The 13,932-nt window shown below is 38.0% G+C and overlaps 1 protein-coding gene across 1 annotated transcript; it reads left to right on the top strand.

Annotated features, from left to right (window-relative positions):
• Positions 1-3,722: 3,722 nt before the first annotated feature.
• Positions 3,723-9,658, top strand: LOC121384500. Its single transcript, XM_041514908.1, has 5 exons — positions 3,723-3,966; positions 4,278-4,389; positions 6,130-6,323; positions 7,319-7,480; positions 9,312-9,658. The coding sequence occupies exons 1-5, from the start codon at positions 3,813-3,815 to the stop codon at positions 9,461-9,463; spliced, it is 774 nt and encodes a 257-aa protein (XP_041370842.1). The 5' UTR covers positions 3,723-3,812; the 3' UTR covers positions 9,464-9,658.
• The last annotated feature ends 4,274 nt before the right edge of the window (positions 9,659-13,932 follow it).

The following is a 13,932-nucleotide window of genomic DNA, read 5'->3' as shown; positions in this document are numbered from 1 at the left end:
CATTACCCCTGATACCAGTGTGATGAGCACCCAGCCGACTTGGCAGCTGTATCTGCCTTTCCATTACCCCTGATACCAGTGTGATGAGCACCCATTTAATTATGATTATCCGTAGCAGTAATAATGATGTTGCGAACCCTCTCTGTTCTTGTAATGACAGAACACTGACAAAGTCGTTTTAATTATGATTATCCGTAGCAGTAATAATGATGTTGCGAACCCTCTCTGTTCTTGCAATGACAGAACACTGACAAAGTCGTTTTAATTATGATTATCCGTAGCAGTAATAATGATGTTGCGAACCCTCTCTGTTCTTGTAATGACAGAACACTGACAAAGTCGTTTTAATTATGATTATCCGTAGCAGTAATAATGATGTTGCGAACCCTTTCTGTTCTTGTAATGGCAGAACACTGACAAAGTCGTTTTAATTATGATTATCCGTAGCAGTAATAATGATGTTGCGAACCCTCTCTATTCTTGTAATGGCAGAACACGGAGAAAGTTGTTTTAATTATTGTAACTTTGACTCAAAGTGAACGTTGACTGTTTTTTCTCTTTTTCAGATATTAAAACCAGTTTCGACTGTATGCGTAACGCCCAAGTGGTATCTAATCTCCAGGCGTGTGTTCAGCAGATGTCAAGTAGCGGCTTTTCCAATATTTGCAGGTACGAGAAGTTAAAGTTTGTTTAACGACACCACTAGAGAACATTGATTATTTAATCATTGGCTGTTGGACGCTATGCATTTTCAGAGGAAACCCGCTACATCTTTTCATAGGAGTAAGGATTCTTTTATATACCCTTTCCCACAGACATGACAGCACATACCACTGCATTGGATATACCATTCGTGGGCCACACAATGGTACAAGAAAGTCTACATCACAATGTTTTCTTCCTTAGAATACTGAGAGACATAGGTGTGTGTGTGTGTGTGTGTGTGTGTGTGTGTGTGTGTGTGTGTCTGTGTGTCTGTGTGCCCGTGCGCGCACGCGCGCAACAGGGACATAATAATACAATAATATTGGCAAAGCCTATTGCAGAGGCTAGTTATATAAGTATGCATTTTACTAAACATGTATTTGTAAAAATTCGCATTAATATATCTAGTTTATGGCTCAAAACTGATTTTGTGTTTTTCTGTCCAACCTCGACAAAGGCATTTGTTTATGGATATTGTAGCTCTCTACCAAGTTTCAACAACTGCGTGCTCGGTAAAATCGGAACTGGTTGTTCTGCTTCTGCTACGTTGTACATCACAGGACTGTACACCGCCATGCTGGAACCAGTCCACGTGTTCTTCAAGTGCAGCCATGAAACGACTAACACTACCACCACCCCCATTACAACTACTACTACTACTACTACAACTACGCCCACCACAACGCCATATGTCATTACCTCAACCATGGTAACCGATAGTGGACAAACATCAAGTACTATATTATGTTTTATTTTGTTTTTCTGTAATGTAACAGTGATATTTAATGTGATACTAGTAATGTGATTGTCAGTATGTTTAACAAACGACTGGTTACATTATCTTCAGCGAAATTAAACCAAAACCAGTTGTTCAAATTATTTAATGCAAAATAAGTTAAAACCTTTCATTTACTGCTGCCAAGACAGACATTTAAATAATTAAGCATTAAACATACAATTGTTCCGATGACGCGTCATCCTTCGATTTAAAAAGACTACTGTCAACATGTATTGAAATAATGGCGACAAACTTTGTCTGTTGCATTAAACCAGCCTCAGACTACTAGCAGGTGCGAGTGCATAGCTGGGTTTTAGGGGTCCAACCACATTTTCTCTTCTTTTGTTTTCAATACATTTACCGGAGAAGTATGTCTCGACCCCCGATACTCTTTGCTCTCCCGTCTAGACACTTCCCTCCTAAAATTTCTGCACACGCGCCTAAACTACACGGCAGTAAAAAAGGAAATTAGGCTACATAACTCTATTTACAGACGGGTACGAGGGTAGTATAGCCTTATAAGGAACCTTTGTCACCCACCTGGTGAACGTATAGCGGTGTCGTACAAATACGGTACGCACCACGAGGGTCGTACCTTCATATAACTCCGATGTACGTCTTTTCATTGGTTGACAACTGATAATTAAGGCATTTATGATTGGTTGGATAAGGAAAGTCTACCGGGACTTTTTTTTCATTCATTACGGGAAAAATTACGTTGTATAAGGAACCACATCTATTACTATATAATTACAGACATTATCGGATGTAATATGGTCTTTTAAGGAAAAAATAATCATATAACTGTAAAATTATAGACATACGGGTGTATTATTTCTTATAAGGAAGCTATATATAACTCTATAATTACAGATGCACAAATAAATGGTATCGTAAACATGTATCGTCTGCTCATATAACTCTATAATTACAGACTCGAAATGGCTACATTTCCCATAAGGAACATGTATCATAAAACTTAATTACATTTATTAGAAGAAATGTTCAGTCTTATAAAAACTTACATTAACTTATAATTACAGACATATACGGGTGTAATATGGTCTTATAAGGAACCTCTATCATATAACTCTGTAATTACAGACATTACGGGTGTAATATGGTCTTATAAGGAACCTCTATCATATAACTCTATAATTACAGAGACGTACGGGTGTAATATGGTCTTATAAGGAACCTATATCATATAACTTTATAATTACAGAAATCATATAACTCTATAATTACAGAGAAGTACGGGTGTAATATGGTCTTATAAGGAACCTCTATCATATAACTCTATAATTACAGACAGTACGGGTGTAATATGGTCTTATAAGGAACCTCTATCATATAACTCTATAATTACAGACATTACGGGTGTAATATGGTCTTATAAGGAACCTCTATCATATAACTCTATAATTACAGAGAAGTACGGGTGTAATATGGTCTTATAAGGAACCTCTATCATATAACTCTATAATTACAGACAGTACGGGTGTAATATGGTCTTATAAGGAACCTCTATCATATAACTCTATAATTACAGACAAGTACGGGTGTAATATGGTCTTATAAGGAACCTCTATCATATAACTCTATAATTACAGAGAAGTACGGGTGTAATATGGTCTTATAAGGAACCTCTATCATATAACTCTATAATTACAGAAATCATATAACTCTATAATTACAGAGACGTACGGGTGTCATATAACTCTATAATTACAGACATTACGGGTGTAATATGGTCTTATAAGGAACCTCTATCATATAACTCTATAATTACAGACAGTACGGGTGTAATATGGTCTTATAAGGAACCTCTATCATATAACTCTATAATTACAGACAAGTACGGGTGTAATATGGTCTTATAAGGAACCTCTATCATATAACTCTATAATTACAGACAGTACGGGTGTAATATGGTCTTATAAGGAACCTCTATCATATAACTCTATAATTACAGACAAGTACGGGTGTAATATGGTCTTATAAGGAACCTCTATCATATAACTCTATAATTACAGACATTACGGGTGTAATATGGTCTTATAAGGAACCTCTATCATATAACTCTATAATTACAGACACGTACGGGTGTAATATGGTCTTATAAGGAACCTCTATCATATAACTCTATAATTACAGACATTACGGGTGTAATATGGTCTTATAAGGAACCTCTATCATATAACTCTATAATTACAGAGAAGTACGGGTGTAATCGCCTCTCAACGGACTGGGGGTGAGGGTTATATATTATTTTTATAATTCCCTCCCCTCCCCCGGTGTCGTACACAGTGTCTATACATGAATTAATATGTCTTTTTTCTTCTTCTTTTTTCCATGTAGCAAGTTTTTCGAGTTCCAAGACTGCGTTGTGCCCGACTACAGGCGGTGTTCTGCCGCCAGTTTGAAGCCGTACACCAACACGCTGAATATCTACACCTTCGTCTGTCTGACCGGATATCGAGGTGAGAGTCTCGCTAAGGCAACAGAACATACAGAGAGAGTGAGTGAGAGAGAGAGTGAGTGAGTGAGTGAGAGAGAGAGAGAGAGAGAGAGAGAGAGAGAGAGAGAGAGAGAGAGAGAGAGAGAGAGAGAGAGAGAGAGAGAGAGAGAGAGAGAGAGAGAGAGGGAGGGAGGGAGGGAGGGATGATAGCTGTTAAAACGGTATTCTTTTCGCCGATATAAAATAGTTTTAAGATATTTTACGAAGTCAATGTCGTTACCTTTGTATGTTCTCTCCCGATCTGATGTCATTAAATAACGTGTGTATTTGTAGACATCCTGAAACACGAGGCCTGTTGGAAACAGCCGGTCGTCAAGACACAGTTCAAGCTATGTGCAGAACAGCAACAGAACAATTCCCAATTCCGGAGTCAGGATATCTGCAGGTACATTTTGTAAACCCTGTTCCTTTTCAAATTACTGCTGCTTCTGATACTACTATTTCTATTACTCGGAGGCGGAACCAAGGAGGGGGCGGGGTAATAGGGTATCCACTCCCATTAAAGGTAGTACTAAACCAAATAACTTCCGGCTGGGTCAAAGTTCGAGGTGCACCCAGCTTTTGATAGAGAAGTGAACACCACAAGTCCTGTGATTGGTTATAAATGTGAGTGTGTTGGTTGTAAAAAATAATAGTTTCATCTGGGTAAAAAAAATGTGCAATTTTATTTCATCTAGTACCAATGTGTCAAGTAGCCTTGTGCTTGAAACATGTATGGGGTACCTGTAAAAAAAGGTACTCGAATTTTGTGCGAAACTAGGGTAGTCATAGACGCTACCCGTTATCTCAGAAACGAGCAGCTTGACCCCCATTTTTTTCTGATTCACTTTAAGTGTAAGGGGTGGTAGTATTTATATCCGTGGCGTTTATGTCGGTTGATACGTTGCAGGTAGGAGTTTTAGCCACATATGTTACTATTGTCGTCTATGGGATTTGATTTGGTAGTATACACCCTATAAATATTCAAGTTCTCTTTCCACTTTTATTATTATTTCACGAGATGCCTTTTTGACTAGTTGGTTCATATCCCCGTTTCCCGTTTGTCCACTCCCGCAAAATATTCCCTATCGGCCCCTACGACTGCAACTCCTATTTTACTACAACGACTACCGTGTTTATTACACTAGTTTGTTTGTTTCTTTTGTTTAACGACATCACTAGAACACGTTGATTTATTAATCAAATGGATGTCAAACATTTGGTAATTTTGACATATAGTCTTAGAGATGAAACCGGCTACATTTTTCCATTAGTTGCAAGGGATCGTTTATATGCACAATCCCAATAGACAGGATAACACATACCACGGTGTTTGATATTAGTAATGTGTTTACTAAATGCAGAGTTCTATCTAGCAGGGTTGAGGCAGTTGTCTTCCGAATATAAGAAAGAAAAATGTCCTCTTTTAAGTTTTAGTGAGTCCTTTTTTTTTTACTAGCAGTAGAAGGTGCTATACTACTGCGATCTGATTCGTTTTGACTAATCTGCCCACTAGTCATTTTAGGGTAGGTACACACTTCAAATAAGCATTTTCACTATCTCGCCTACTAGTTCTTTTAGGGCACACACCTCAAATTAAGCATTTTCACTATCTCGCCTACTAGTTCTTTTAGGGCAGGTACACACCTCAAATTAAGCATTTTCACTATCTCGCCTACTAGTTCTTTTAGGGCAGGTACACACCTCAAATTAAGCATTTTCACTATCTCGCCTACTAGTTCTTTTAGGGCGGGTACACACTTCAAATTAAATATTGTTTTATTGATATATAAAATCAGACCTTACAATGTCAAAACGTTTCTTTTGTTTAACGACACCACTAGAGGATATTGATTTATTAGTCATCGGCTATTGTATGACAAATATTTGGTAGTTTTGACATACCGTGTAGTCTTAGTTTTTTTTCCATTAGTAGCAAGGGATATTTTATATGTACCATCCCACAGGCAGGATAGCACATACCATGACCTTTGATATATCAGTCGTGGTGCACTGGCTACTATGAGAAATAGCCCGATGGGCAGCGATCCTAGCCCGACCGCGCATCAAGTGAGCGCTTTACAACTGGGCTACGTCACACCCTGTGCCTGTGTAGGTCATTTGTATTCTGTTTTTTCTCTACTAGTATCATCGAACACTTTGAGGATTGTATGATTTCTGTCGTGAACGGCGTCTGTGATGTGGGTGCTGTCAACGTTCTTCATTCGTACTTTGACCGAATAGGAATGGAGCCATGCAGCAACCCGACAAGTACTGAGTCTACTCAACCAACGTCCACGACGACAACGTCGACCACAACAACAACTACTGTCACACCAGGTACATTTCTGTGATATCTTGGTGATTTTTGGTACTTAACGTTATGAGGTTATCAAACACGAAATAGTGTCAACCAGATACATTTGTGTGACAAGTTGGTGATTTTGGTACTAAACGTTATGAGGTTATCACACAACAAATACTGTCAACCAGGTACATTTGTGTGATCATTTGGTGATTCTGGTACTTACCGTTAAGAGGTTATCACACAACAAATATTGTCACACCAGATACATTTGTGTGATAAGTAGGTGATTTTGGTACTTACCGTTGTGAGACGATGACAACAAATACAATCAGACCTAGTATTTTTCTGTAAGTCGTGACGTTATGTGAGGACACAATTTCAACTGACTCGCCTTCAACGACTATTGGAATCATTCTATACGGTCCATGTTTCTTTACCCGAAACTGGTGACATATTCTGTAATTCAGGCATGACCAATAGCACATACACTTTCAGTTAGATCTTTCTTTCTGGCGATGACAAAGTAAACGGTTTGGAACAAAAATGATAAAACGTTATACAAATATTTAAAAACAATATTTTAAGCATTGACGTTTTGTTTTCAAAAATAATAATAATAATAATAATTTCTTTTGGTTCATGTGTACACGTGATACGTCTATTGTGTAAGGGGTTTTTTCAGAGCCCTTTTTATTACTGTGGCATTTCTATGGAGATGCTTCATGCAGTTTTTGTCGCACCAACATAAAGACGAAGATGAAGGTTGACCGTAACGAAATGTCACCTCCGGTGTAAAGGGAATATGTTCCTCGTAGGCCTATATTTAGGTCAGGTCATATGGCTTTACGTGCACATTCAGAGCAAGCTGTTGTAGCGCACGCCAAACTGCAGACTTTATAGACCATATTTTCACATATCCTGTACCTTTTGAATCAAATTAACGTGTACTAGTTAACTCTGTAGTATTTTGATACGCTAACGTACGACCCGAATATAACCTTCATGTAACTTTCTTCCATATAAACAGAAACGACTGGTTCCATCCATTGCTACTCTTGTAACAGTGGCTACTACCCGAGTTACCGGAACGCCCAGTGTCCGGTCGATGGAGAACTCCAAACGTCAGCAGTGGCTAAAGTGAAATGTGATGGACCATGCGTTTCCAAAACAAACAAGTGGAACAAGGGAGGTAAGTGATGACTTCTTTTTTAAATACTGTTGCACTTGGGTTATATATGGGTGTGTTGGGTTGAGAAGTGACCTAAGATTATATTGTACCTGAACTAATTGTATAAATATCAGAAAAGGATGTTCGTGAAAAGTTAAAAACTCGATTAATATTAATAACATTGATGATGTCCTTATGCAAGAATCAACCAGTGCTTGTATATTGGAAAAACATTGTTTTGTATAACGATACCACTAGAGCACATTGGTTTAGTAAACATCGGCTATTGCATGTCAGACTTTTGCTAATTTTAACATATAGTCTCGAAGAGGAAAGCCGCTACATTGTTCCATTAGCAGCAAGGGATCTTTTATATGCACCATCCCACAGACAGGACAGTACATACCACAGCCTTTGATATACCAGCCGTATTGCACTGGCTGGAACGAGAAATAGCCCAGTGCGGGTCGATTCCAGACCAACCGCGCATCAAGCGAACGCTTTACTACTGCCCCTGTATTGGAATTACAATTCATTATTATACAAATTAATTAATGAATGAATGAATGAATGGATGAATGATTATTTCATTTCAACTTATTTTCGTGTTTATATCAAGTTAAGGTTCAAGCACGCTGTCTTGGGCACACACCTCAGGTATCTGGGCTGTCTGTCCAGGATAGTGGGTTAGTTGCTAGTTGTTGGTTGTTACTGAGAGAGAAGAGGGTGTAGTGGTCTTACCCATTGAGTCGTTAAAACTCGTTCTGGATGGAAGCCGGTACAGGGCTGCGAACTCAGTACCTATCAGCCTTATCTCCGATGGCTTAACCACGACACCACCGATGCTAAATAATTAACGACACCCCTGCACAAAAATACACATCAGCTATTGGGTATCACAAAAGGTCCATTGTTATACTGTTCGGGTTTGTTTTTTATTGTCGTTTTTCTGGTGTGTGTGTGTGTGTGTGTGTGTGTGTGTGTGTATGTGTGTGTGTGTTTTGTGTGTTTTAGTTGTTTGTTTTTTGTTGGGGGGGGGTTGGCGGGAGGGGGGTAGGTGGGAGGGTTTCCGTGCTTCTTGTTTTAGTAATGATGATGTTGTAGCTAATGTTAATATTATATGACTTGAGTGTAGATATTAGTTTTTATTATATAATATTTAGTGAAATATCTTAAAATATCAGTGAAATAAAAGTGTTATCAGTCACTCAGTGACGATAACACATTTTAGAGTGAAAATGTCACTATTTTACTCAGAAATGTGTTATCGTCACTGTAGAAAGTGTTATCTTCAGTGTAAGAAAACCGGAACTATTTTGCTGCTGGCATTTTAAAAATAAAGGTAAATTGTCAAAAGTTGTATAATAAATAGAAAATTTGATAGTTTTTTGTCAAATATGATTTATATGCCATCTCTTGAAATTTGCAACCATAACACATTGCAAACTTCACTCGATGAGATTGAGATATAAATCATATTTGACAAAAACCCATGAAATATCCTCTATGCAATGGCTATCTTTGTTTTCTTCGTTTTGCTTTCTTGTCCTCATTCTATTCCTCCTCTTCTTATTTACAAAAAAAACAAACAAACAAACAAACAAACAAACAAACCCATTTCTGGTAGTTTGTCCATTATTCCTATTCTGTTGAACGGACACTGTTTTATAATGTTAGTCTTTACTTTGTGTTTTAGACATATTCCGCTTTTATTTATTTATTATTATTTATTTTTTTATTATATTTTTTTTTTTGTCTTCTTCTTTGTTCACATACATGTAGTTTACCCATTATTTCTATTGTGTTGTAAGGACAGTGTTTTATAACGTTACTCGTTGTTTGGCTGTTTCAGACATATTCCGCGAGTGTTCGAGCGCTTACTGGCAACCTGAACCGTTTCCCCGATCTGGCTGCCACAAGATACGAGGAGAAGTGTACTGCTTCTGCGACACCGACCTCTGTAACACTCAGTCCATGGAGGACTTTGTCGAGCGTCATCACTAGACATGACGTCACATCAGTGACATAAGAATTCCGCCCGATCGTGCAATCATGTTGAAGATGAAATCCATGTTTTAATCGAGTGTGCAGCGTGTACACCGACTTTTAAACTTTTAATTTAGCCTCTTTAGCATTATTTTTTCATCAACGAATATGGGGTTTAAAATAACGTTGTTTTTGTTTTGGGTTGGGGGTTTTTGTGTGGGTTTTTTTTTTTTTGGGGGGGGGGGGGGGGGGATTGTGGGGTCTTTTTTCTTTTTCTTTCTGGGTTTTTTTTTTTTTTTTTTTTTTTTGAGTGGGGGTGTGTGTGTGTGTCTTGTAACAATCCTATTTTTACGTTTAACCCGTTGTCGGGCACTTTCATACTGTAAACCTAGATATGTCTATTTTTATTTGTTTATGTATTCTTTTATATGTGGGTTTTTTTTATATTATATGTTCGTTTATTATTTAATTATTTTACAATTACCGATAATCTTTCACAATTCCTTTAAGGAATAGCTTACCGTATATCTTCGCCTGTAAGTCGATCTCGGCTATAAGTCGAGTCCCTAATTTCAAGCCCTGAAAACGTATTTTTTTATTGACCCGTTTATAAGTCGACCCATGAAAAACAACTTATAAATATTGAAATATTTCTTATTTTCTGCACATGAGAACAATAATGTACAATATTTGAACAAAAGAAAATTATTTTACAAACTTCGGTTTTCACGTTTTGTACATCGCAATATAATCAGACTATTCCAATCAAACTATCATTATTACATAGCATCAAAACGAAATATTCCCTTAGTAGAGAGTGAAAGCTGTTTGACTGTTACTGTATGGTACTGTACAGATGGTTTTGTGCACAGACAACAACTTTATTTATAAACACTGCCAACAGATCACTACGATAAAACTGAAAGTATCACGTTTTACCGCCATATTAATACATGTAAGGAGGATAACTCTGGAAAGTACACTGGTTTTTGTACCAAATGATGTGTGTCCCTATTGCTCTAGATAGTGAACTGCAGAGATCAGTCTAGTTTAAGGGAAATCTCAGTAATATTCATGAAGTTAATCACCGCCAAAACATTGTTTGAACAACCATTAATGCCAGTGACCAGATTTCAAAATAAACTCAGGCAACAGGTAGTTAGTATTGTTTACATTTTTACTATTAGTGATGACTGTTAATTTAACTAAGTGGACTGTTGTCTTGGCATGTGAGTGAGATCGTACGCCTTTTTCGCATAACGAAAACCGTTCTAATGCCAAAAAAAATAGGTTATAAAAAATAAATGTCAAATTAATATATTTGAGTATAAATACATGGCATACTTCAACAATAAAACTTGTAAAATAATCCCCAAAACAGTAATATTTTTTGGTGAAATTTTTTTACCCTCTTATAAGTCGACCCCCCAAGTTATAAAATAATTTTTGGGTGAAAAAAATTCGACTTATAGGTTAAGATATACGGTATGTACTTTTATATTTTATTTTAAATTGCATTTTACTTCGTGCCGAAGATGAGACTTAAATAAAAAAAATATGTCTGACTGGTTGTCTGTCTGTCTGTGTCTGTTTCTGTTTCTGTTTGTCCTAGAATATTCTTAGACCCGAGAACACCAGAGTACACATTAGATTAGAAACCCATAGTGTAACACATCAAAACTTACTTGGTTGTTGTTGGGTTGGGGGGTTTTAATTTATGAAACAGTCAGGAGTTTTTGTAATCGTGTTTTACAAACTGCCGGTTACGTCAGTAAAATGTTAAAAATACTAGGCACAGTCCCCTCCATGATGTGATTTGTAATATTTATCTTAGCAAACTGTTTGTACTTGCATAACACCGTGATGCATGCGTTTTAAGTTATCACAGATGTATATTTAAGTTATATAATACACCGACATGAAACTCCGTTGTTTTTGAAAATAGAATTTAAAGGTCCTTGACAGGTGGATGGGATAAAGTATTCTATAATATATATTGTTTGACGAAAATAAGGGGGCTGGGCCCCTTGGGCCACTGTCTGAATCCGCGCCTGGGATTTCTGTTGTTACACACATCTGGCATTAAGAAATGATGGCGCACTGGGTGAAATCCACACTATGTGAAACAAATGGAGAGACGTTGAATATGTATGAGCACGCCACGTCGCCATACATCATCAGCTAACACCACCGCTCTGACTGATCTTACATTTCTTATTACCGGTGTGACCCTCGACAAGTTCATAACTAACTGACCCGTATTCCATAGTAAAGGGGTCGGACCGTCCTCAGTTTGCAGTCATCATAGACGTACGAGCTCCCATTTTTATACGGGGTTGGGGGAGGGATGCTGATTTTTGCCCTAATTAAATGAAAATGCCCGAATCTGAACAATAACATTCATTCGTATTAGCATTACTTCCAAACAGCTATAATGGATTGCAAATGAATCACTACGCATTTTTTACATGGATTGTGGGTAGAATGTAAAAAAATTCATGTATGGTGAAAAGGTTTCAGGTCGGCTCATTTCGCTCGAATATATCCATCGTTTTTGCCTGAATTTGAGGATTATTGGGAGGTAAAATCCGGTTTGGGCTACCAGATATATCATGACAACAATAAACACCTTATTTATACAGAAACTGATATTCTAAACAACAAAATATATTTAAGGTGTAATTTTAGTGATCAAAAAGGATATGTTAGTCGAAGAAGTCTTACAGTGGCTGAAAGAAATGTTTTATTTAACGACGCACTCCACACATTTTATTTACGGTTATATGGCGTCAGACATATGGTTAAGGACCACACAGATTTTGAGAGGAAACCCGCTGTCGTCACTACATGAGCTACTCTTTCCGATTAGCAGCAAGGAATCTTTTATTTGCGCTTCCCACAGGCAGGATAGCACAAACCATGGCCTTTGTTGAACCAGTGGTCGGTGCAAGTGGTTTACACCTACCCATTGAGCCTTGCGGAACACTCACTCAAGGTCTGGAGTCGGTATCTGGATTTTAAAAAAACCATGCCTCAAATGGGATCCGAACCCAGTACCTACCAGCCTGTAGACCGATGGCCTAACCACTACGCCACCGAGGTCGGTTACAGTGGTTGAAAACACAGGACTGTCACTTTAAACTGTATAACAGTTGAAAACGAAAGAATTATTGGTTACGACATCTCGTTACAAAATGTTTGTTTTGTTTAACGACACCACTATAGCACATTGATTTATTAATCGTCGGCTATTGTCATCTCGGTACATTTAAAAGCATAGCTATTAGGCGACGATCATATGGCAAAGGCGGCGTTTCGTCTGAATAACGCAATAAGAACACTATCATCACCAAGGCTACTCTTAGCACAGATCACCAGATTGGTGAATAGTGTAGGCGTATTAGTCACGTGACACTGCTTGGGACATCTGTCCACTGACGAGGCTCGATCTCACGACTTGTCGCTCTTCAAATGAGTGTTATATCTTTGAGACATAACTCGTTGGCGTAGCCAGCATGTTTTATTGGAGGGCACCCAAACCCACATTGGGGGTGGGGGCAATACACGTTTTAACATATGTTTGGGGCAATAGGCAAATACAAACGGTGGTGGGCAAAAAATGTATGTGCTTGGTGGGGGGGGGGGGGGGGACATGGCCCCATGCTCCCCGCCTCTTCTGTTATTCAAACATGGAACGGAAAACATTGTTTCACATATGGTCTTTCTGACATTTGGTCTTATGTATTTTGCGCATGCTGTATACCATTAACCAAATACCAGCATTACCACAACTTAACATAAGTTAATGGCCACGACTCGGTGACATCTGGCCACAGACCACAATTAATTTCGCTATATGTTTCTATATAGCCTTAGTGGCTGTAACATTTTTATTAATATCAGCAGGCCCATGGATTTTTGTTTGTACCTTTGCCTGCCTGGGGGAAACATACCCTGAAAAGGACTACCCCTGTTGTCCAGCTCTTTCTCCCAGGATATTGGTTTAAACAAACACACCCACTAAACCTGGCCGGAGTACACCCATTTTACACAAACAGTACTACTTTTGCATGGGCCGGAATTACCACAAACAAGTCTTCAATGTCAACAAGTTGCACATGTTTACAAACTACATGATCTCCCCTGTCACTTCAGTCAAATAGTTGCCACTTCATAGCTGTCTGCCATGAAATAATCACAGTCAAACAGCAGACAACCAAATGGGAAAATAACTGTAATCTGAGGCCACCTGGCGACGCTCTGACACTTAACTGTATCCTTATTATCCAAAACAAACATTAAACAATACGACGAGAGCAAAACACATGGCATTTGATTTGTTTAACGACACCACTAGAGCACATTTATTAATAATCGGCTATTGGATATCAAACATTTGGTAATTTCAACATATAGTCTTAGAGAGGAAACCCATTACATTTTTCCATTAATAGCATGGGATATTTTATATAGACCGTCCATGACAG

This window comes from Gigantopelta aegis, chromosome 10, assembly GCF_016097555.1.
Source record: "Gigantopelta aegis isolate Gae_Host chromosome 10, Gae_host_genome, whole genome shotgun sequence".
Taxonomy (NCBI): domain Eukaryota; kingdom Metazoa; phylum Mollusca; class Gastropoda; order Neomphalida; family Peltospiridae; genus Gigantopelta; species Gigantopelta aegis.
The sequence above is the reverse complement of the archived record's forward strand: the minus strand, read 5'-3'. Positions and strand labels throughout refer to the sequence as shown.